At 38.7% G+C, this 25,391-nt stretch overlaps 2 protein-coding genes across 2 annotated transcripts in view; both read right to left on the bottom strand.

Annotated features, from left to right (window-relative positions):
* Positions 1-10,565, bottom strand: part of LOC134540974 (protein cramped) — a 43,106-nt gene extending 32,541 nt beyond the window's left edge. Inside the window, exons 1-5 of the mRNA XM_063384070.1 lie at positions 9,813-10,565; positions 8,471-8,848; positions 5,391-5,594; positions 3,316-3,506; positions 594-794 (exon numbers count right to left, since the gene is read on the bottom strand). Coding sequence (XP_063240140.1) covers positions 594-794; positions 3,316-3,506; positions 5,391-5,594; positions 8,471-8,848; positions 9,813-10,077 — 1,239 coding nt within the window. The 5' untranslated portion in view covers positions 10,078-10,565. The remainder of the gene's footprint in view (positions 1-593; positions 795-3,315; positions 3,507-5,390; positions 5,595-8,470; positions 8,849-9,812) is intronic.
* Positions 10,566-16,381: 5,816 nt separating this feature from the next.
* Positions 16,382-25,391, bottom strand: part of LOC134540905 (phosphoribosylformylglycinamidine synthase) — a 61,471-nt gene continuing 52,461 nt past the window's right edge. Inside the window, 5 exon segments of the mRNA XM_063383969.1 lie at positions 16,382-17,686; positions 20,286-20,414; positions 21,999-22,169; positions 23,471-23,635; positions 24,322-24,501. Coding sequence (XP_063240039.1) covers positions 17,487-17,686; positions 20,286-20,414; positions 21,999-22,169; positions 23,471-23,635; positions 24,322-24,501 — 845 coding nt within the window. The 3' untranslated portion in view covers positions 16,382-17,486.

A 25,391-nucleotide genomic window follows, 5' to 3' on the forward strand; every position in this document is an offset into this window, starting at 1 on the left:
TTTATAATTCCTCAAGAGCAGGGCTCGGCAGACTTTTTTCAAGTGAGATGAGCCAAATATCAGGTAAACAGACTCTCCAATTTATTAGAGATCCGCTACATGCATTTTCTCTGTATCGACAAAGAATTTTAAGATGATAAAAAAAAACCGAGATAAAATTAAAATATATTAAAACTGAACAAGCTTGAAGAGGAGGAAAAAAAACACGTAAATGTAAAAAAAAAATACGGTAGTCATTAGTACATCTCTAATGATAAATCAAGAAAACCTATATTATTATAATGAATTCTTCAAATTAAAAAAAGCTCCCGGGCGAATGCGGTGGCGGGCGGTGCGAGCGGCTGATTCAGGACATGCGTTGTGATTGGGCCGTTTGATTTTTTTGGCATTTTTTTTTGTGCTGTGGCAGTGCAGTGAGTTGCAGAGCCGTGGAATCCTACAAAAAGGGCCGAATGCGGCTCGCAAGCCATGGTCTGCCGAACCCTGCTCCAGAGGAAAGACTTCAATCCAACAAGATGATTGCTAAACCCCGTTGCTAGCGGAATGACAGTCGCAGAACCGTCCGAATCAAGGCAGAGAGGCGCGCGACTCACCTGCATGCCGAAGCGCTCGTGGTAGGTGTTGAGGCACACGCTGAGGCTGCTGAGGTACTCGGTGAGGTTGACGGCGGACACGCTGATGCTCGCGTCCCGTCTCGGGCCGACCGTCAGCCGGGGCCTCTCCGTCTCGGCCGGGCCGGGCGCGGGCCTGTGAGACGGGTCTGCCGCCTCGATGGCCGACCTCAGGGTCTCGATCTGGGTTTCCCGCAGTCAAGGAACAATCTCTGGCTCTTCTCGGAGGCAGCTACCAGCAGGGTGGCCACTCAATTCCCGAATCATAATTTCAGGTCTCTCCCCTCCCCCCCATTTTTTTTTAAAGATTTTCCATGTGTCTGCAACTAAAGATTAATATATAGGGTGTCCGTGAAAGACCGCACGTATATTTTGGATCAGACAGAGAAATAAATTTCTGAGACAGGAAGTCCTTGCCGATTTTCAATCCGACCCATTGGTAGAGACCCGGAAATTTCGCGAATTCTCGTTGGGGTCGAGCTGGAATTCACAGCCTTGTATTTGCTCCACCAACGTTTGATTTTCGATCGGCTGATTTCTAAGTGAGAAACCGTTATTTTTTTTTTTCCCTCTCATTTCTTGATACTACCTGATTCGCTTACTTCTCTCTTAGCTAAGCATCGTTGGTTCATGTCGCAGAGGGGCGTGTCCAAATAACTGCTGTCCAATCGTGAATTCGGGGCCAGAGTATGAAGACTTGCTTTCTAGCTTGCGACCAAATTAAAGTGCCTAATTTCAGTATCTCTACCCATAGGTAATTAGTAGGGGTGTGCGGGATCCCGACGCTTCGGGAAAAAAGTCGGGAAAATAGGCTTCCCGAAATGCCGGGCGGGAATTTTATTACTCCCGAATTTTTCGGGAAATTTTTTAAAAATTTACAAATGTTTACTAATCATGTGAAAATGTTTTCTATCAATTCAAAATGTTTTTACAACAATATTATTTATGGATTCGTACATTTTTGAAGGGTTTCCGTACTATTTAAACGCAAAACATCTTTTAAAGGTATGCCGATCGTAGCGACAGCTATGGTGTGCAGTGAATTATGATAATCGTTTACACATATCTAATTGGAATATAAAAAACGTACATGGAGTACCGTAAATATTGTATGCGTTCATAAATATATTTCTTCAATGGTACAAATTTGCAAGATACGTGAATAGTCAGTTATATAACGTTATTGCCGTCACCATCGAATACTTAACCTAAAACAACTGTGTGTCCTTAGACACAAACAAAACACATGCGCAATCCAATCTTTTCGCCAAAGATATAAGAAATACTAGACTTGCGTTTCTTAACGAAGCGTAACCGTTCTCATTACTTGATAGCAGTGGCGATGTAGAGAACTGTATTGGCACTTTGAAAAATATGAAATCACGTAGTTTTACACCACTGCTCACGAGTATCTAAACATCTATGATTTTGCTTTGGGAGAAAAAAAAATAGTTGTTTACTGTTTAGTTTGGCGGGCTTTGTCGGCTGACATTACAGGCTTGTGCAAAGTATCTGTTCCTATTTTCGATGCCGTTGTATATTAAAACAAACTAGCAGCCTAAAAATAATGGAGGTCGCAACCGATCAGCCTGTTACTTATAAACCTAAAGGTGTTTGGAAGTATTTTGAACATCTGACAGACAGTAAATCCCTGGCAAAGTGTGTCTCGTGTGGAAAATTCGTGAGATGCGAGCATGGTAGCACGTCTGTATTACTAAGACATTTCAATAAACATCCCTCTATAAAAAAAGAATTTGAGGATGCTAAAAAATATGAAGTCGCCGCTGAAAAAAGGGCAAGTGAAGCAGACAAAAGAAATAGCAGCAAAAAACAACTAACTTTGCAAGAAACTTTTAAATGGCCATCTTCTCATGTTAGAATTACAAATTTGCTTTTTTTTTTTTTTAATTTTTCCTGATCCCGTCCCGTTTCCCGCGGGAATAATTTATTTTTCCCGAAAATTTCCCGCAGTACAAAAACCTATTCCCGCACACCCCTAGTAATTAGTAAGTAATTAAAATAGTTAACCAATGATGAGCGCGCTCTAAGAGAAAGAAGAAGAGTGGGGGGACTGAGCTTACAGAGAGAAAGAGAGAGAGAGAAGCGCGAGGTACTACTGCTCACTGTCTCTCACGGCACCACAGGAGTATAAGGGGGCAAGCAGCTTCAGTAGTTACTCGCGCTTCTCTGTCTCTGTACGTACAGTCCCCCCACTCTTCTTCTTTCTCTTAGAGCGCGCTCATCATTGGTTAACTCTTTTAATTAATTACTAATTACTAGGGACACATGTATTTCGCGATTTCATTTCATGTCAAGGTATTTCGCAAAACACTGTAGCTTTTTCTAAGAGTCATGGCAAATTGTGAGGGTGCAGCCAGTACGGTGACCACATTCTCATTGGCCCCGTCAAGAGCGGGACGACAACCTCTCACCGACCTCAGCCAATAACCACAGGAGAAAAGCTACAGTATTTTGTGAAATACCTTGACACTAAATGTATTCGCGAAATACAGGTGTCTCTACTAATTACCTATGGGTCAGATCAAAAATCGGCAAAGTCTTCCCGTCTCAGAAATTTTATCCTCTATCCGATCCAAAAAAAAAAAAGTGCGGTCTTTCATGGACACTCCGTATGTATGGAATATCTCTTGCTCGGAAACTGGTCTTCCGAAACGACGGTGCCCGGCCCGTGTGAAGAGGATACGTGTCTGGCGCAGTTGTGCTGCCACCGGTGGTCCAGGAAGGACAGCAGGGACGACAGCCTCCTCTGCAGGGGCAGCTTGGTCCTGACGCGCGGGTTCTGGGCCACCGACTGCACGCGCTGCCATGCCTGGTTGGTCCGCGGCCGCAGCTCGAGGCACACGCGGGTGGGCAGCCGCACCACCTCCTCGTCCTCTGGGGGGGACACGGCAGCACCCGCTCTCACCCCGACCACACGTCTTTACAACACCCTATCCATTACAACATGACCAAAATACTAACATTCATTGATTCTAAGATGCCATCGAGTCTAAAACACAATCGGTTCTAAGACAAAATCGACTATAAAAGTCTATCGATTCTAAGACACATGATGCCATCGATTCTAAGATGCAATGAATCCTAAGATGCCATCGATTCTAAGATGCAATAAATCCTAAGATGCCATCGATTCTAAGATGCAATAAATCCTAAGATGCCATTGATTCTAAGATGCAATAAATCCTAAGATGCCATCGATTCTAAAGCCCGCCGCAAACAGTACAATATTCCTTACAATATAGTAAGCTAGGAGTTGTACTGGCTCCACTACTAGTTTCTTCACTCGAATTAAAACTGGATACTAGTAGCTGTACGAGCTGGGCTACTGGTTTTGCGTAATAGACTGCGTCCTATTTTCGTTGCTCGGTGTGTTCCAACATTTAAGGAATGGCCAATCAGAACTCAAGGAAAACAGCACGAGGGGTTGTTTACACTTTTAAGCGTGCATGTTGTGATAAACATGGACGGAAAGAAGTGGAATAGTGACCAACTCCTCGTTTAAATAAATGCATACAAGAGCCTTGTTTGTACGCAGTAAAAAATGTGAATTATCATAATAAAAATTTGTTGTGGAGAATATTCTCTTAACAAAACTGAATCAAGTGCAGCAGAAACTTGTAGCGCACCTAGTGTTTCAGCTTGTAGCCTACACAGTACAGAAACCAGTAAGCAAACTAGTAGAAAATATTGTACCGTGTGCGGTGGGCTTAAGATGCCATTGTGTCTAAAACACTATCGGTTCTAAGACAAAATCGACTATAAAAGTCTATCAATTCTAAAACACAAGATGCCATCGATTCTAAGATGCAATAAATCCTAAGATGCCATCGATTCTAAGGCACAATTGAATCGGTTCTAAAACACTTTTTATTATAAGACAGCAATAATTTTACATTGCAATCAATTCTGAGATGGCATTCATTCTTAAGACACAACAAATTCTCGGACACCATTGTTCCAAGATGCCATCGATTCTAAAACACATTGATTCCGAGAGGCTATAGATTCTACGAGACATTTCTCTTTTGATCCTCAAGTTACCCTAAAAAACAATATTTACCGCAAGTGAATATGAACTACGGTGCATTAGTTCTTATAAGTATGTAGTTCGCTAACTCCACAGTGCTTCTCAGCAGTTTTTGGACAGGGGTTGTGCGTGTGCGGGTCAACCTTTTAATTTATTTGGCTGCTTCAACTTTAGGATAGAGGCTGCTCTTGCTGACACGTAAAGGGCCTGGTGCCTTTCTGAAATAAATACGAGACTAGCTTATATGAAGCGCCTGTTACCAGTATTTTATCTCTGGTCCTGGTTCTTGTGCCTGATGATGGACTAACAACTTACTCAATAACCTGATTTTTTCATACTTACACATACTTACACTTCCTATTAAAATAAAGTAAAAATTACTCCAAAGTTCAAACAAATGATAGCTGTGTGCCATTCATGTTAAAAGACTCTCGTTCCACAATGCTGAAGGAAGGCATTTCAGCATGGAAATGGAACTCAAGTACATTGAATGTTCATTAAATTATGAATAATTTTTTTGCATGCTTTATACTTAACAGTCAAAACTGGTTACATTCAAAATTCAAATTCTATGCTTGCTTAGGTTTGAGTCTTTACTTTACAAAAGATACCTACATCTAAATTTCACTATACTTATGGTTACAATGAAACACAAATACACCACACCACAACCAAAGTTAACTTCACCAAACACATATTCAGGTAAAAAAGCACACATTCCCCAAACTCACCATCCAGCCTATTTATTTTTCGCATGGTGCGGCACATCGGGGTTTTTATGCGAATGATTTTCCCTTTGAAACGTAAGTTAACAGTGCCCCTGTAGACCAACTCGTTTAACTTTGAGCAAATCTTTTCGTTCACGAAGCCCATCTTCTTGCGTAGTTCTCCGTAGTTGATCAGCCCATACAATTCCTGAGTCACTTTCTTCATATCTGGACACAAATTTGAATTTCCACCATGTTAAAAGTGAATAAACATAGAAAAAAAATTAACATTATTATTAAATACATAACTATAGCTTTTTGTTCTAAGCACAGTTCCCATACGCTTTCTTCTGCCAATTTCCCTGAATTTCCCTTTTTTTCCCTGTCTCACCTTTTTTTTTTTTCATGTATCTATAATGCATCTACATGGCAAGATGACAGATAAATTATCAAAACATTTCAACAAACATATATAACAAGCAGAATTGACTATAAAATATTTTCCTGCATACTAAACACAAGACTGATAAAACTTTAAAACAATTTTTTTTTTAATATTTGGAACAGCTGAAAGACTATAACTGCATCCGAATATGAGCCTAATGGATCCCTTAGCTAAGGGAGCCAATAAAAGTGTATTATAATGGATGCAGAATTTTAACAAGGGATGTCAATGCATTTCTACATGGGTCCACTAAATCCAAGATTATATTAGTCATTTATGTTTTGCTGAATATTCCTAGATATCACAACTCTTACAAGGCTAAGTGCACATTAGTACCACCAAAAAGTGGTGTTAGCAGTATAAGTTTTCGGATACTATCCATCTATTAGAAAGGCATCCTCTACATTATGGTTGCATTTGCTAAGGGACGTAGCGATGTGTGTGCCATGAACACAACCCTGTGTGTTCAGATACAGCATGTAGATATTTGGCTGTACTTTAAATTGATACACCGATTTTTTTATCCATCAAGTTTAATAAATGTCATTAAAAATCTGATGCTGATTATTACGGGAAAGCAAACTTATAAGTAAAAATACATAAAATAAAATTTTAACTGGTTCCTGAGTCTTCTCTGTCTGCAGGAACACTGCTAATCAGGGCACGCACCGTGAAAGCAATTTCACCAGGCATTCTACGATTCGGCACATTGCGTTATCTCGCACCAAATCAAGTCGTTTGCGGGTCTGGGCTTTTCAGGTGAATTCTGGCAATTTAACTTGGCTGCAGCATCGCATTACTATGCTGACAGTGTTTTTAGTTAGCTTAGTACAGTGTTTCCAGTTGTTTTTTAAGTTCGTAAAGCTCTTTTCACACTGTCCTTTTTTTGGTCATCAGGCTAACGGACGGCAGCGAGATACATTGAGGGGCATGAGCTAGTACACACCACGAACACCCGGCAGTTTCGCAGTCTAGGGGTCGTCCATTAATCACGTGATGTTTTTTTAGCATATTCTTAACCCCCCCCTCCCCCCTAGTGATTTGTGGTGAGGTTTCAGAGTACCCCCCCCCCCCCCCCCCCCACCAATAAATCACGTGTATTTTTTTGGTACAAAATATTTTTAAAAATTTCAGAATATTATCTTTAAATATAGGTATAATCTAATTTAATTCTGGAAAATTAAGCACAGTGATAAAAATGTCCAGACACACATTAAGGTTGCAGGTTTATTCTCACTGGCATAAAAATAATAAAGGAAAGACTTTTATGTGATATACGCATGTATTCGGCGCCAAAATCACAGTCTTACTGGCGACTGGCAAGCCGAGCCGGGTGGTTCATGTTGCGGCGGGCGGGGATATTGTTGCCTGGCTACGGCGAGTCAAGGTCACGCGTCCATTTTCGGTTTAGTAGAAATCGCGCGAAAAAATAAATACACGTGATATCTCTCTACACACCCCCCCCCTCCCCCCTTGTGATATTTTGTGATTTTTCCTGACACCCCCCCCCCCCCTTCGAGCCTCACGTGATTAATGTACGATCCCCTAGCTACCTGATGATTTACCGGACTGCCACTACAATCGTCCAGTCGCCGGACGGCAAAATAGCTGGATAAATTGCGTAGTAGTATACTGCGCAGCATTAATGTGTTTACACTTACCGGCAGTTTATTGGGCAGTACATCCAGCGACCTTTCAATACGAACAAAGTGTCTTTCTATACAGTTGTACACAATTTGGGTGAACTTGACACTGATGATTTCACGTTGCAAATGAATTCCGAGAAGACCACGAAGTTCATCGAATGTTCTCACTGACATGTGAAAATAATTTTTAAATTTCTCATCATTGTGTCTCAGTTCTTTAAATTGAATAAACACTCATATTTAATCCCTTTTCACTAAATGACGATATACCCTAAAAATTTCACTTTTTTTTTTTACGTCTTTGGACCAAACTCAGCACAGCGCGGAATTTATATCTTCTGTCCGTGGCTGCGACAGCTGATGAAATCCCGGAAAAGTATGGTTTGAAGTGAAAGTGACTAAAAAATTTTTTTTTTGTCTGCCATCCAGAAACAGAATGGCAAAAAAAAATATCTCATCTTGTGGCCCGGCTTTGTGGATGAGCTAGGTGACCCAAGAAAAGTTACCCTCCATACCTGCTGCTTTATTCAATAATACATTTGAATGTACTAGCCGTTACTTCGTAAGAGACATCAAGCAACACTAGAGATATGCAGGGACGTAGGAACCGGGGGGGGGGGGGGGGGGGGGGGGGGACGTGCCCCCCTGAACTTTTTGGGTGGAGGGGAATGTCCCCCCCCCCCCCCCCAACTTACTAGACCGTGATATTTTTATTTTATAATATTTTTCTGCCCAACTTTATTTGTAATTTCTTCACTCATCAAATTTTATCTTAAGCAAACAATAATAATTTTAACATTGATGTATCCAATGGTTAGATACAAAAACTGCTTAAAAAAGCGCTATTTTGCACTTTTAAAAATCTAAATTTTCCCGTGGAGGACCCCCGAACCCCCCGTCTTAGTAAGAAGGGAATGGGTTTACATGACATCAAAATCATTATTTGTCCCCCCCCAACTTTATGAACACAGCTACGCCAATGGAGACATGAAATACGGTGTCTAAGTACGTACCCGTGTTTTCCGGAAACTTCAGGTACTTGGATATCTTGTGCCACGTACGCAGGTAGAAGAGGCGTATCTGCAGGCGGGTCTTGGCCATGCTCTCGGGCACCCCCTTCTTCCTGGCCTTGGTGGCGAAGTGGTTCTCGATGGCGTCAAAGTCCTTCCCGAACTCGTTCAACGCCTCGAAGAACGTGTTCTTCTCCTCCGTGGACCAGAGCTGGGTCAGCCTCTTCGGCTTGTTCTCCGCCTTCTCCCTCGGCTCCGCCCTCTCTCTCTGGTCCGGCCTCTCCTTCGGGTCCGCCTTCTCTTTGGGCTCCGACTTCTCCTTGCCCTCGGGTTTCTCCTTGGCGGCCGGTGCGTCTGGCCTCTCGTCGTCTTTCAGCTTCTCTGTAACAAGCGTTACAGAAAATAAAGCTCACTTTTGGGTTAGGTAATATTCTTACGTTGCAGATTTTCCCGAAATTAACAATAATATTCCGAAATAAACCTTTTTTTCCCGAAAACTTAGAGGTGTTCCCATACTTACCCCGAAAACAGTGACTTTGTATTGTGTATACATAATGTCTAGTGTTCCATAAACAAATTTTAGGAATTTTATTATTAATTCACGGAAAAGCGGCGACTTAAGAATTATACCTTATTTACCTATTACATGAATGAATTTCTACGAAGTTAGTTAAAATAAGCTGAAATCAGCCTGTTTTTTTTTGTACTTATGTATGATCTGTATTTTATGTACATACTTTGGAAATTGTAATAAAACAAGTTAAATTTTTATGTTAAAATTGCAAAAAAAAAAAAAAAAACAAGCATTCATTTCTACAGCTTTTCCCTTTGATGATGTACCAACCTACATAATTGTATTATGATTCTTAAAAATATGACACATAGGTAAAGAATAATATTTAGCTGTATATTGTATTTCCAGTATGAATAAATATTTAATCCAAGTACTAAAAATTTAAACTCAGAAATGTTGTATTTACATACTTTTCTATTAAATTTTAGCCTATAACTAGGAAAGTCTTTTTTTATATCTTACGTATATTTAGCTTGGCTAAAGTGCCATAGCACCATGATCTTATGGACAATTAACACACAAATGTATTTCACCCAAAATTATCAATATTTTGGTTCTCCAGGTACTAATTCACCAATGGGATTTTTTTAAATTGTATATTTTAGACATTAGTGATTTTAAATAGCTTCACAATACTAAGATATTGTATTATTTTAATTTAAATATTAACATGACTCCTACCACTGTATGCATAGTAGAACTAGATAAAACTATGTTTTCGAAGTGAAACTATATTATCAAATGGTAAGCAATGCAGAAAAAAAAACTTACCCTTTTTATCAACCCCCGCAGATGAAAGGCAGACAGGATCAAGTCGCATCTTCTTGGAAACTCTCGCGCTAGTTCTTATTTGAGTCGTTATTGAGCCGTCCGTTTCCTGGCTGTGAGTGACAGATCCCAGTAGCTCAGGTTTACCACAATCGAAAACTGCAGGCACGGTCGCGATTTTGTCCAGCGAAACCATGCCATCATTTCCTTTCACATGCTGATGGGTTTGAAACGTCGCATCCATCCTACAACAGTGACCTTCCACCATCGGGCGAATTTAGCGAATTAAATAATCGCACCATTGAGATAAATGCAACAGAACAGTGCTTGACACGTATACCACCATCGCCTATCCGCCCACGGAATTGCATGAATTATCCTTTCAACTGGAATTCCATACAGCGCGGAAAAAATTATGTAGGTAGCAAGTCACATCATCCACTCCAATAAAATTCCGCGATACGCAATTTACGGAAAGATTTTAATTCACGAAAAAATTAAATATTCGACCACTGCAAAACAAGTTCCTTGCAAATGGCGGGTCGGGTATTTAGGGGTGATTATAACTGTCTCAATGATTACTAAAGCGAAAATATTCACCCTCAATACCACAGCTCATACTTCAGCCTTCATTTTATTGTTGTAATAACAGTACAAAAGTGAAACACACACGATTTCATTACCCCAATTTACGTCACAACATCACGAACAACAAATCGTATTCTCAAACACAAAACTTTCATACCAACATAACATAAATTATATTACCCAAACGGAACACAGGAGCTACTCAAAATTGAAGTTAAATTTAGAAAGAGATAAAAATTAATGTTTGTAATGTTTATTAAATAGTAAAAACTTTCGAACTGCTACATGGTTTCAGGATAGTGATAGGAGCACGGAAAAAATTACATTTGGTAACTTAATTCCTACTGGCATGGAATTCTACCAAGAGTAGGCGTAGCGTGCCCGATGTTAATAGGGAATTTCCGATATAATTGACTATAATTTTATTTTTCCCTTTCGGTTTGTACATACATTTATTAAACCCTTTTATCTTCGTCTTAGACATATTAATTGACATTTTGTTCTCATTTGTTTTTCGTTCCAGCCAGTCAAAGTTTTCCTGCAGATGGTGTCGTTCTTCCACGACCTACAATGCAAGTCATCCGCATATAAAGAAACCCAACCCCATACACCCCTATAATATAACGAATAAAGCATTCCCAAGACACATTCTCTTCATTGTTTCTTTCCTTCTTCCAAGTCAGTTCCCCTAACCATTCTACCACCTCAAATTCTTACCTATCTGCTCCTAATTCTAACCCCAAAAATTACTAATAAACTTTTCGCAATTAATCTTCCTTTACCTGTATTTTCGTCTCTAAGCCATAATACCCGCCCTTCGACATTACGGCGTCATGTGACACCCTTGGAGAGGAGAGGAACTATGGGACACAAAAGTTGTTGCCTGTGTCTAACTCTCTACATGGTCGCAAGGAAGCATTTCACATATTTCCGTTCAAGCCTTTAAATAATTGTGCAATAATGTTCTGTCCCTCATTGTAAGAGTCTCCTGGAATAACATTTCACACCTTTCCAAAAATCCAAAACATTTTAAATAAGGAAAATTGAAGTTCGCAGGGACGATCGCTCAAGAACAATTCTCAATGTACACCAACATCATAGATTACAGAAAAGTTTAATTTAGTATTACATATTTAAATAAAAATACTATTATGTACAAGTATTTTCAAGGTCCGTCTTATTGCAATGTCTTAAATTGTGTCCAATAGACACAGATTGCTGATCGGGCCACATGATTATTTTATGTCATGGGTGGTATGGGCGATGGTGTGAATTGCCCTGGTTCGAATAGATAGGTTAACATGAACTTTTTGTCAAAATATGTATCCTTTAGTAGCATAGAAAGAGAAAACTCATGATATCTGCAGTTCATGGTTCCCATTTCAAAAAAGGTAAACATAAAACAATGGACGATGTGGTAGGAACAGAAAGCCAAGAAGAACAAGACAAAATCTTGATTAGTGTCACCAGCACTTCAAAGGCCAAAAACACGAATTTATTTTTGCCAGTGTGATTAGAAGTCATTTACTAACATTTACTTTTGCTTTACCGAATAACTAAATATTGCTGAACTTTTAACAACTTTTACAAGTTGAATTAGTATTAAAAACTAAAGCTGCATATTCATTTCCAATGCACGAAAACAATAAACAAATATATTATTAACAGCACTTTAATGACTTCTTTATAAATCTGACGGACACTGATCGGCCCACATTGTTATGACGAGTTTCGCTGTAGGTGTGTCGTAACAACATGACTCTCTGACATAATGCGTGGGGGAGCCAACATTTCACAGACGAGAGAGCCATACCCGAAGTTCATACTGGTTTCCCCCCCCCCCCCCCCCCCCCCCCGGATCTTTCATTAATTTAGCTATCCTAACCAAATAAACCGTCCACAATGTTTTAAAGTATTTATAATGTAGCTAACCTAACCTAATTCCCTTATTTTCCCATCTCGCGTTGTAGGCGGAGCCAAAGCGTACAGTTAATCCATAAAAAATGACACAAGCCAAACGGTACAGCACTGGCCAAAAAATTGGCACAAGCCAAAATGTACAGGATTTGACATGAGTAAAGCACTGAGCATAAATATGACACAGTACTGGCCATTAAAATGCACGATAGAAAAAAGTACAGTACTCACCATAAAATGGCCCAAGCCAAAGAGTAAAGCACTGGCCATAAATTTTTTGATAAAAAGTGTACTTCACTGACCATAAAAATGCACGAGGAAGGGTACAGAACTGGGTATTAAAATTTTTGTGATGAAAGGTATACAACATTGGTCACAAAAATGATTGAAAGCATACAGCACTGGCCTTAAAAATGGTAGAAAATGCACAGTACTGGCCATTATAAATGCAATGTTGAAGGCATACAACACTGACCAATAAAAATCTTGGTAGAGGCACACAATGGCCCTGAACCATAAGTAAATACAAGATTGTGCACTAATGTTTAATAAATTTTTAAGGTATACAGAGACTCAGTGGCGTAGCCAGGATTTGTGTATGGGGGGTGTTAAGAAGCATGCGCCCCCCCCCCCCCCCCCGCCGTATTAAAGCGGGGGGTCGGGGGGTCCTCCCCCGGGAAAATTTGGATTTTAAGGTGTAAAATAGTGCTATTTTAGCAGTTTTGGGTACTTAAATTTAAATATTGTAAGTATTGTAATTTATTAATTTTAATATGAAATTTGTTTGAGTGATGAATAAGAAATTAATTAAAGATTTGGTGCTAAGGGGGGGGGGGGTTCGAACCCCTAAAACCCCCCCCTGGCTACGCCACTGCAGAGACTGTGTAGGAATAGAGCTTGTATGTTATGTAGTGAAACGTGTCTGCTACACACCGAAATTTAAATATTTGTGGTACACAGTGTACAGCACTGGTTAAATTACCCTGAACCATTAGCAAATACAAAGATTGCACACTAGTTTTTTATGATTAATAATAATGGAAACAATGCTATTTATAAATAATATTGAATACACTTAATCTAAGAGTTAAAAATTAAAACTGAGAAAAAACATTAAGATCCAAAAGATTCTTTTTTTTCCTTTCTTTTCAGAAATCTATATAAAAGTTTGTTTCAGAAACACTTTGAAAGTATTTCTAAAAAGATTAAACATAACTTACTTCCATGTCAATCTCATAAGTAAATTGTACTCAGTAATAACATTAACATTAGTCCAAAATAAAATCCCTTTCGGCACAGCCTACAGATATAGGTAGATTTCGAAGTACCTATCTATTTATTCTGGAAATATTTTGGAAACTTATATAAACTTCTAATACATTTTAAGAACTTAATATACATAACATATATCCAGTATCGAATAGCTAACAATGCAGCATTGAATAGCTTAGAACGAATTTCCTATTATGTATATGAAAACTAAAGTATTTATTTAATTTTTTAACCTTCAAACATTAATTTTCGTCCCTTGCACTAATAATGTGGTCGTATAAATATTTAATTTGCACCAAAGTTAAAGTAAATATTAAGATGGTTTAAAATAAATTGAAATGAATTTGATAACAAGAAAGTTTAAATTTTTTTAAAATTTCAACCCATGTTTTTATGGTAATAATCATTTCATTAAAAATTGTTTCAGCCAAAGTTTTAGATAAAAATTATAAGATTAATACAAAATTGGTACAAATCTGATGTTCTTATGAAGGGAGTTATGAATTCTTTTTATCCTCCAACCCTTGTTTTTTCAACCCCTTGAAGTTATTATTGGTCATATCTAAAACTTATTCAGACAAAAGATTTTGGTATTACTCCTACGAGTTATAATACGTTCAAACGGATGTGATATTTTCCATATTATGTGAGTTAGAATGATTTTTCTGTTTTTCAAAAAACCTTTCCCATTTCTACCCATTATTGAACTCGACAGAGTTTTTCCACTACTAGATTTTATGTATCAGTTTGGAAGAGATTTGTGAAAATTTGCGAACAGTTATCGTGCCCACAAAATTGTGATTTATATATATATATATATATATATATATCTCTGTGTGTGTGTATATATATATACACACACATATATACACATACACACATATATATACATACATACACACACACACACACATTGATGATGGTTTTGGGGTCTATAGACCATGAAACGTAAAAACTATCTAAAAATATTTTCCAAAAGGCGTAACATGGTGATGGCTACAACAGGTAGTATTTCTTTGAAGCCTATGTAAAAGGGTTTGTTTTTTGTTCAGGAGCATTTTGCCAATCCTGAGTACCAACTTCAGCACCACGTCTGTCCACGCCAGACGGCTGCGACATAGCAAGTTGTTTGGACTCGTTCAAGAAATAATTAGAGAGAAGCCACCGAACCAAGTTTCAAATACTTCGAAAATTAGACATCACAAAGAATTATTGTATGTAGATCCAGTCTCGTTTGGTTCTGCGAAGTGCTGAATAATTACTATACAAATACAATATAAACATAATGTAATACTAGGAAAAGTCAAAAGGAAATACACACAAAAAAAAAACACCACATGTTTTAAACAAGTGTTTTATTTAAAAAAAAAAAAAAAAACTTTTTTATGTTAAAGTAGTATACAAAAATTTTTTTTTATATTGTACACAGATTATCAAAAATATTACAATCTTGTTTGCCTAAAGAACTAAGTTATACAAACATATAACAATAAACTGAAGTTTCACACTATTCAATGATTTAAATAGTATTTATCTTCTTTACCAAAATATCAAATATACAGATTTTTGCAACTAACCCAGCAATTGTCTTAGCAAATATATAATCTTGTGTCTAATAATTAACATGTTTATAAATGCCTATGAATTATCTGTTGGGCAATAAATTTGGGGGAGTAACCCAACACACTGAAAGTAGATTTATAGCAGGGCTGCCACATATTTTCATTAAAATACAGAACGGGCCCATTATACACAAATACAATAAATTCTATAGTACTAGAAAATTTTGTTATTTGAGGAAAAAGATTTAAAAAAAATATTTAGAAGAAAATTCAACTTCAGCATCTTCTCTGTATGTGGTCAAGGTCTATATACCTATTATTTATACCTATGGAAGCTATCAAAGAGATGTTTCTATCTGCCAAAGACTATGGAAATGTTTGTTTAGCTTTGAAGGAAATTTCAGAAGAAAAAAAAGTTTTGACTCATATATTATTTTATTCATGAGACTGGAGATTCGGATTCAAGGCATGCTATTTATGTCTTGAGGCATTCGAGATTCAGAATTTTGAAAACTACTTAAAACACAATTCTTATTCACATCCCCTGATTATTTATTTACCTGCATTTCGCAAACATTATTTTTCACTTAAAGGTGGGTGTGTTATTTTTTACTTCAGGCCAATTGCAAAGTAAAGTAAAAAAAAAAAAAAAAAATAATGGCAAGGCTTTAAAGTCAAAACATAAGCTGAAAAAAAAAATTCTTACCAGGTATACATGGTGAACCAATTTCAGGACTTTTGAGAATCTTTTCATCAAGTTTTCTTACGATTTTACATAATAGCTCTCTCTTTCCCTCTCACGCATGCACACACGCACGTACTTACACACACGCACGCACTTACACACACAATTTGAAAAGGAACAGCCAATTTTTTATCTTAGAAAGCTCAAATGTTTTCAGAAATACTTTCCACACAATTTAGGTGCATAATCTCCATCTATTTATATCTAATGTCCAACATCCGACTATTAACTGAAGTTGAGGTGTCAAAAGACCTAAAATGCAAGTTATCAAATTGGAAGCTGGAAATTATAAGTTTTGCTCGCTTCCAGCACAGTTAATTTTGTTTCAGTACCTTCTTTGAGTACTCTGATCGTACTTTTTAGTTTCTTTATTGTAGACACCCCGGTTTAGAAGAAACTAAGGCTATATATATATATATATATATATATATATATATATATATATATATATATATATATATATATATATATATATATATATATATATATATATATATATAAATAAAAAAAAAACCGTCAGCCAAAAACGGTGTCTGTACACGGTGTAATTTTTTTTTAAATAGATGCCATCTTACAATTGAATGTATCTTATGTTCGAGCTGAAAACAGTGTCTGTCCAAAGTGTGATTTTTGTTTTTAAAATAGATGCCATCTTACAATCGAATGTATCTCATGTTCGAGCCAAAAACGGTGTCTGTCCAATGTGTGATTTTTTAAATAGATGCCGTCTTACAATCGAATGTGCCTAATGTTCGAGCCAAAAATGGTGTCCGTCCACAGTGTGATTTTTTTTTTTTAAGAATAGATGCAGTCTTACAATCGAATGTATCTCATGTTCGAGCCAAAAACTGTGTCTGTCCACGGTGTGATTTTTTTTTAAAATAGATGCAGTCTTACAATCGAATGTGTCTTATGTTCGAGCCGAAAACGGCGTCCGTCCACCGTGTGATTTTTTTTATTTTTAAGAATAGATGCCGTCTCACAATCGAATGTGTCTCATGTTCGAGCCAAAAACTGTGTCTGTCCAATGTGTGATTTTTTTAAAAAAAAATAGATGCCGTCTTACAATCGAATGTATCTCATGTTCGAGCCAAAAACGGCGTCTGTCCACGGTGTGATTTTTTAAATAGATGCCGTCTTACAATCGAATGTGTCTTATGTTTGAGCCGAAAACGGCGTCCGTCCACGGTGTGATTTTTTTAATTTTTAAGAATAGATGCCGTCTTACAATCGAATGTGTCTCATGTTCGAGCCAAAAACGGTGTCTGTCCACAGCGTTTTTTTTTCTTTTTATAAAAAGAATAGATGCCGTCTTACAATCGAATGTACTACCGGCTCGCTGTAGGAAAGGTTTTGATGAAGATCAAAAAACTAACGAAAACTAGCTTCTACTGCGCAGCTTAGGTCTCCCCCCCTTTCCCTTCTTTGCGACAGAGAATTTCCGTCACTCCCCTCTCTGTCGCAAAGAAGGAGAGGGGGGGGGGGGAACCTAAGCTGCGCGGTAGAAGCTAGTTTTCGTCAGTTTTTAGATCTCCGTCAAAGACTTTCCTACAGCGAGCCAGTAGTATGTTATGTTCGAGCAGAAAACGGCGGTCACGAGGAGTCGGCGCGGCTGCGCGACGCCCAGGCGCGGGCGTTCTGGAACAGCCGCAGCCAGGGGGAGGCCTGGTGCGCGCCCTCCCCCCTCCACGCGGGGGGCAACCAGGGCCACTGCCAGAGCTGGGTGCAGCGCTCCGGGTGGGGCATCATGGCGAGATGCCGGCCGTCGGGCGAGCACACTCCCGCCACGCCGCCTGCACACACATTTCAATAAACTGTGCCCTTCACGAGGCTAGGACACCGATATCAATGCAATCCGGCGGACGTTTGGCAACCGTCGATATATTTGCTATGCCAAATATCCTACAGATACCAGCACTATCGTGCAAATTATGCTGTGCAATTCTAATTTTGATCAAGTACTTTTAAAGTTGTACATATTTACCGATTTACTTGCATATAGATCGCCATCGCAAATATGTCGCACCCATAATTTGAGGTCTTGAATTTGGTATTTAAGATTCCCCCCATAGAGGTCGCACCGGTAATTCATTACACATACGCAATGCACCACAGTAAAAATTTTTTTAAAAAAAGTCCGCAAATTGATGGAAATTTACAGTCAATAGTGCGCCGTACGCGGAGATAGGTCGTTGTACTCGATCAGCTGTTGTTACGGCGCGGCGTAGCCGCCGGCTGGCTCTCTCTGTTCTCTGAGTTGCGCACGCGCAGTATAACTCACTCAACGCTCCGCCCAGACTCGTGACCTTCCATCAGCAGGCAGCCAATAGACGCGAGCTTAGCAGAAAAAAATATAAGCTCCACCTCCCGTGTACCAGTTTTGTCCAGTTCTAATACCAGTTTATTGGTATACGCACCAGTTTTCTCGCTGCCGTGACATGTTCAAGTTTAAGTTCATCTTGATGTCTTGATACCAATAATTAATTACGATCCCCAAAAATAAATTGTTAGTTTAAAAAATATGCGTCAACTGTACAATACTTCCGAAATTATAAAATACGTATAAAACAGTTACCAAGACTTTGCTCTTTTTATCTTGTGAAGTTTGTCTCGTACCAGTATTTCGGCTAAGTTGTGACATAAATACAGTATCAGAACTTAACAATCAGCCACGTTTATGCATTCGTGAGTTTACGTTTTTCCCTTGTGCATTTTAGATTGTCTCCTGCTATAATTACTCGGACTTTTACACACCTAGGCTTAAATTATTACATGTTTAGAAATAAAAGCAACTTTTCATGTTATAAAATTAGTATATTTTGCGATTTAAAATGTTCATTGCCGACTATAAACGTTACGTTCTTCACTATGTTTTTAGGCCTACTAGCTAATCTTATCTACGGTACTTTCTGTTTGTTTATGGTTGTTACGTGACGTCAATAGCGGGATGGATTCGATTTTTTAGACGTAATTCGCGTGAAAGTATTGTATTGGACTAAACGGGAACTAAACGGGACCTGAAGAATATAGTGCAAATAACGGGAAAACGTAAATAACGGTAACATAAATAAGGGGTTTCGCTGTATGTGTACATTGTAAATAAATTTGCCTATACCTATATAAACTTTTTTTTGCATTTTAAAGCAAAATATTGCAAAAAAAATTCTTCAAAAATTTTTTAAAAATTTTTCTTCACATATAGGTCACACTTAATTTCCCCCCCATCAAATCTGGTAAAATTGCCGCGACCTATATGCGAGTAAATACAGTATTTCTTGTTATGGCCTCGAAAGTGTACAAAATGTATTCTATAATAAATTTGCTAGATCATAAAATTTTTTTTTGCCACAGCAACATGTTTGGTACGTCCCCTGATGTTCATAAAAATGTTTATATACAAGTATATTTACAAGTAGAAGGCTTTTGAGATTTATTTACTTATTTTTTTATTCTCAACATGCCCGCCAACAGCCGAGGGCTTCAGCGGCGGACAAGAAACACGCAGGCGAGGACAAAATGTTTAACTGCAGATACAAGCCCGCTTTCCACATGTCGGTACCAAAAGCAGGCAAGCAACAACACCTGATGGGAATCCCCAGCAGGTAGGTACAACGGCAATTGGCCAACACACCAAGGCGTGTGTGCGCCACATACTTGCAGTAATAAAAAATAAAAATTACACAAACATATACAGACAACACAAAATAACAAACTACATGGATGGAAAATAATGACAATAATAAACAATAAACATCGCCGCAGAAAAAGAACTTGGTGAGTATTTTTTTACGTCGACCTTGACCCACAGGGGCTAAAGGGAGTATTAGTATTATCCTACATTATTTTCTTCAATTATTTTGTATATTTGCATGTGATTTTAAATAAATTCATAACTATACTTTATCGTGAATAAAAGGATTTTTCTATCACACGGGACCTTATTGTATGGTTTTTTTAAGGCAACATTTTCATGTCAATCCTATCATGTACTGAAAACATAAAATCAGGTGGTGTATAGTTTTGGAATAACTGTTTGTATGTAACCTCTTCATTTTTAGCGTATTATTCATTAATCAACAAAAGTTACGTTTTCCCAATTTCTTGAAAAAATCATGTTTCTATGATTTTGGGAAATTTCTATGGTTTTTTGGAACTCTTAATTTTTATTTATTTATGAATGATATACTAAAACGTAAGAGTGTATGTTTTCAGTACATGCTAGGCATGACATAAAATTAGTCTCTAAGTTCATAAAAATAATAAGAAATAATAACTTGTTTAGTAAAAAAAGAAAGAAATAATTGATTTTTAAGACTACTGTGATGCGTATAAAACAAATTATGTAACTACATTGCTGCAAAAAGAAAAAAAAAAACTGTTCCTTGTTCTTACCTACACTTCCATTTGGATTCAGAGGATAAACTTCCGTTGGATTTCCAGCATCATCCACATATTTGATTGCGAAGCAATTTTTCCTTTGCATCTGGGATCGTACTTCTTCGTTTCGGTATGTAAAACGACCTGGAAAAAAAATTTTTTCCTTCAAAGAAAATATAAGCTACAAATTCATTAAATGTGCTAGTTGTTCTACCAAAAAATATATAATTATTAACAAAATATATCATTGACACCATTTAAGTGTTTTTGGTTTTTGCCCACATGAAACCATCAGCTATCAGGGAAGGTTATTATTTGTATTTCACTAGTAAAAAGAAATTCTATTATTATGTAAAGAAGAGCAAGATTTCTGCTTGACTAAACAATCTCTATCGCTATTGTAACACTAAATAGAAAGGCATAACAAAACGAAAAATATTAAAATAATTGAGTGTTGTAAAGATAAAAAAAAAATTCACGTTAATACACCATAAACAACAAAATATGTACAAGATAAATCATAAAATAAACTTGAATAAAAAACTTATTTATATCCCCAAATTTCTTAATTAACATCTAAAATTCATTGAATGTCATTGTTTTAGTATGTTGTTCGTTAAAAAAAATAATGAAACAATGTACGGACAAAATGAATCATTTTCAGATAAAAAAAAGCCACTTTGTTCCATAAAATAAAAACAACTGCTGATAGGCTTATGAAAAAAAAAAAAGGACTAGGAGAAAAACAATCTGTTAAAACTTAGATATCGGTTGGAAAGGACGAAGGAAGGATCGCTACGTGGAAGCGGTGCAAATCAAGCCAAATTTATGATATAACTTTGATTTCCCAATAAACCTCATCATTAAAACACTTCCCTCATCACCTAAGAAATTCAGTCTGTCTTTTTCCTGTTGCAGAAAATTCCCCGATTTTCCAGGTTTTCCATTGCAGAAAATTCCCTGAAAATCACAGGTTTTCTACAACGAAGAAAATGCTCCAACTTTTCCAGGTTTTCCGAATGTCAGAAAATTCCTCGACTTTCCCAGATTGTCCACTGTGTTGGAAAATCCCTTGACTTTTCCAGGTTTTCTACTGTGTTGGAAAATCCCTTGACTTTTCCAGGTTTTCCACTGTTTTGGAAAATACATGGACTTTTCCAGGTTTTCCACCATGTTGGAAAATCCCTTGACTTTTCCAGGTTTTCCACTGTGTTGGAAAATACATGGACTTTTCCAGGTTTTCCACCATGTTGGAAAATCCCTTGACTTTTCCAGGTTTTCTACTGTGTTGGAAAATCCCTTGACTTTTCCAGATTTCCACTGTGTTGGAAAATACATGGACTTTTCCAGGTTTTCCACCATGTTGGAAAATCCCTTGACTTTTCCAGGTTTTCCACTGTGTTGGAAAATACATGGACTTTTCCAGGTTTTCCACCATGTTGGAAAATCCCTTGACTTTTCCAGGTTTTCCACTGTGTTGGACAATCCCTGGACTTTTCCAGGTTTTCCACTATGTTGGAAAATCCTGGGACTTTTCCATGTTTTCCACTGTTGAAAAATCCCTTGACTTTTCCAGGTTTTCCACTGTGTGGGAAAATCCCTTGACTTTTCCAGGTTTTCCATCATGTTGGAAAATGTCTGGACTTTTCTAGGTGCTCCCTGGTTCCAGCCGCGCTGCAGAAGCACGCACGCACGCACGCACGCACGCACGCAAGCGCGGCGAGTTACCTTCCCCGTGGGCGACCCAGACGCCCATCACGCTGCCCTCCATCCCCTCCAGCATGACGGCGGGGGACTTGTCGATGCGCACCGTCGCGAAGCGGCACTCGAACCTCCCCGACAGGTTGTGGTCGAGGGCGACGTCCGGGGTCCTGACTTCATCGCCGCCCGACGGATCCTCTGCAAACATTTCATCGCCCGGCAGGTAACGGCGTTCAAGGAGGAAGAATTAGAGGAGTTATGTTTTTAACATCTGCCTGCATTATGCCTAGAGACCGGAAAAATTCACGATTTCGATGACCTCTAGGATAGACTCCACAACCCCCTACATACTCAGGCAAATGCCACCTGCTCATTGGCTACTGACTCGTGACACCTGTCAACTGGGACGCTTGCGATTCGATACTTTTTGGGTTGAAGATTTTCTATTGGCTCAAAGTCCTTCAGATAAACTGTAAGCCAATCGCAGAAGCAATATAAAGGTACAGTTGTTTGGATTCTAGCATATTGTGAAATGAATACACGAATTTTTCCGCTCTCTAATTATGCCAATTTAATTTATCTTTGTCTATGTATTAGGCTATTCATTGAATTATGTCAAAATTTAAAATAATATATATATAAATGATAAAAAAAAAACTAATCCACTCTTTCATATACTGGCTGGCATGCTTGTTTCTGATCTGAAAACTGTCAACTTTAACACTGTGCAGTGTTTTGATTTTTTTGGACACGTATTTATCCTTATCGGTATGCAGTCAGTTCTAATTTATTTTTTAACAACCTGCCGGACTCTCTTCTCGGTAAAATACTTTAGCTTATGATGTGGATGTTAGTAATGGTTCCGAATTACTGTGTTAAATCAGGCTTTAATATTCTCAAAATATAAGTGACTACAAGTAGCAAAATACTCTACAAAAAATAACCCTAAAAAATTACTTGTCCCCGCAAGATGAGAAAATCTTCTGTGATCCCGAAAGTTTTCCAGACTTTCGAGATCCTGCACAGCCGTTATCATAAATGCGTGAATAGTTTTTTTTTTTTAAAAGTATTTTTATTTGAAATAGAATCGAATTAGAATATAAAATATCAATTTTGATATTCGAAAAATTTGAATATTCGCACAGGCCTAGTTTTCATGCAACTAGAAAATAAAACTTTATTAATCACATAGTTTTACAGAAAACATAACAAAATGTGTAAGGACATTTTGGTGCTCTTTAGCAAAACCCTACCATTGGTTCTTAAGCTTGTCTCTTCCCCCCCCCCCCCCCTCCCGGCTTAGAGTTGCAGAGCCGTAAAATCCTATGAAAAGAGCGCCTGAGCTAGACAAACGGATGCTTCCTGGTAGCTTTAGAAGATTGATGGGTTCCCCTGGTGGCAGTGAAACCACTTGAAGGCTCGTTCCGGGTTCCCCAGGATGGCCCGGCCAGGTACGGACACCACCGCGGGGGACGACGCAAGGCGGGACGACGGCTCACCTGGCCCCTGGACGCCGACCCAGCCCAGCAGGCTCATGAGCTGGCAGCCGTTGCAGACGCCCAGGCTGAACGTGTCGGGCCGCGCGGCGAACGCCCGGAACTGCGCCCGCAGCGACGGGTGGAACAGCAGGCTCGCCGCCCAGCCCTTGGCCGACCCCAGCACGTCTGCGACAAAACACACCGGCCGCTCCGCTCGCCTCTTACGGCCCTGTCGCGCCGCCCACGACTTCCAACCTGTCCTGTCAAAATAAAGTTGGAGGGTCATGATGTTTGTTGTATTTGTAAATACTGCTTACCCTAGATTTATATTAACTAATCCAAGTGTTGGACGCTTCAAAATTCAAATATAGCGCCATTTAACTGCCATTAACTCAAGCGATCCTGGTGGCTACCAGGAAAGACTCGGTGGTTCATCTGGTACCGCCGTCATCAGACATCCGGCTATCGTTTTTGACTTTCATGTTATCTGGTAACAGTTTCAGTACGAAACAAAAGTTGGATGATATTTTTTTCCATCAAATATTTGGCATGTAGGAGGATGGGTTCTAAAAATATGTTGGATTGATGGATGCAATTGGTCAAACAAGACCGTGCCTAGTAAAAATGTAAATGACATCCGTTTACGTTACAAAGAAGAAAGAATCTTCAAAATATGCGAAGAACAGACGGGAGATAAAAAGAGGTTTATAAAAGTTAAATAACTAAAATAATGTTAATATGAATGATGTATGCAAAATAAGTTTATGTGTAAAAAAGAATATCAGGGTTTGACCCCGTTGGGAACGGAAACCGGATCAGCCCAGTTGGAGGCCGACCGCTAGAAGCAGAAGAATGCGAGGAGGGCGGCTGACCTGCGTAGCTGAAGCCCCCGGGGAACACGACGCCTTGGAACTGGTCGACGGTGACGCTCGAGTCGAGCAGGTCCTGCATCGTGACGTCGAGGACCTGGAACCCGGCCAGGTGCAGGGCGACCGCCATCTCGCGGTCGCCGTTGGAGCCTTCCTCCCGTACCACCGCCACGCGGGCCGCCGCTGCGGCGAGACACGCACACGTCCGCGATACCACCTGCCACCTCGCACCTCACACAATGTCCCCATCAAGAACAGTAACTGCTGCAGGATGTCCCAGTTCCAATAGTAGATGGATTACAACCGTTAAATCTAGACTATTTACAACAAATCATACATCAAATTGAAGGTAAACTAACCTGGTTTTTCTTACAAATATACAGCATGTCTACCTTTAGTTACACTGCACACATACAACCTAAAGTCCAATTCTTCCCACACTTTGGCTAACAAGTCCGGAGTAATGGAAGCAATAGCCTCTTCAATCCAGTGTCTCAACTCTGGCGAATCATTTAGGTTGCGGCGGAATTTTAGACATAAAGCCCAAAGGGGAAAAAAAACAACGCATGGCTTCTCAGTTCACGAGAAAGTTCAAAACATTTCTAAATTTAAATTTTACTTTTTTGTCAAGGTCTTATTATTTTTCAATACTGTTAAAATGAATAAAAAAATAAAGTGTTAAATACCCAAATTCACACATTTCTCAGTAAGCCTCAAGCCATGTCTGCAGGTTATCAGCTACAAACCACTTTAAATGAAATTTAAATAAACAATTTTTTTTTACTTAGTACATGATATTTAAGGTTTTTAATAATACCAGAAACTAAAGATTCATGAAATTACTTCTATATATTTTAACAGCATGATGAGCTAAATTAGCTGAATTTCGCAGCAAATTTGTGTTTTGCTTAATGCATTTCGGTGTTTCGCGGCGTACCGACTTCAATTTCGCCGCTTGGCGGTATTTTCGAAGACCTTCCGACGATCCCGGCTAGACGGCAGGCCTCAGAGCTGCACCCTTCGACAACCCTCCCCTCACGACAGGAGTTCGCTCGCCACTAACTTGCGAAATT

Source organism: Bacillus rossius, chromosome 17 (assembly GCF_032445375.1).
Source record: "Bacillus rossius redtenbacheri isolate Brsri chromosome 17, Brsri_v3, whole genome shotgun sequence".
In the NCBI taxonomy this organism is placed as follows: Eukaryota; Metazoa; Arthropoda; class Insecta; order Phasmatodea; family Bacillidae; genus Bacillus; species Bacillus rossius.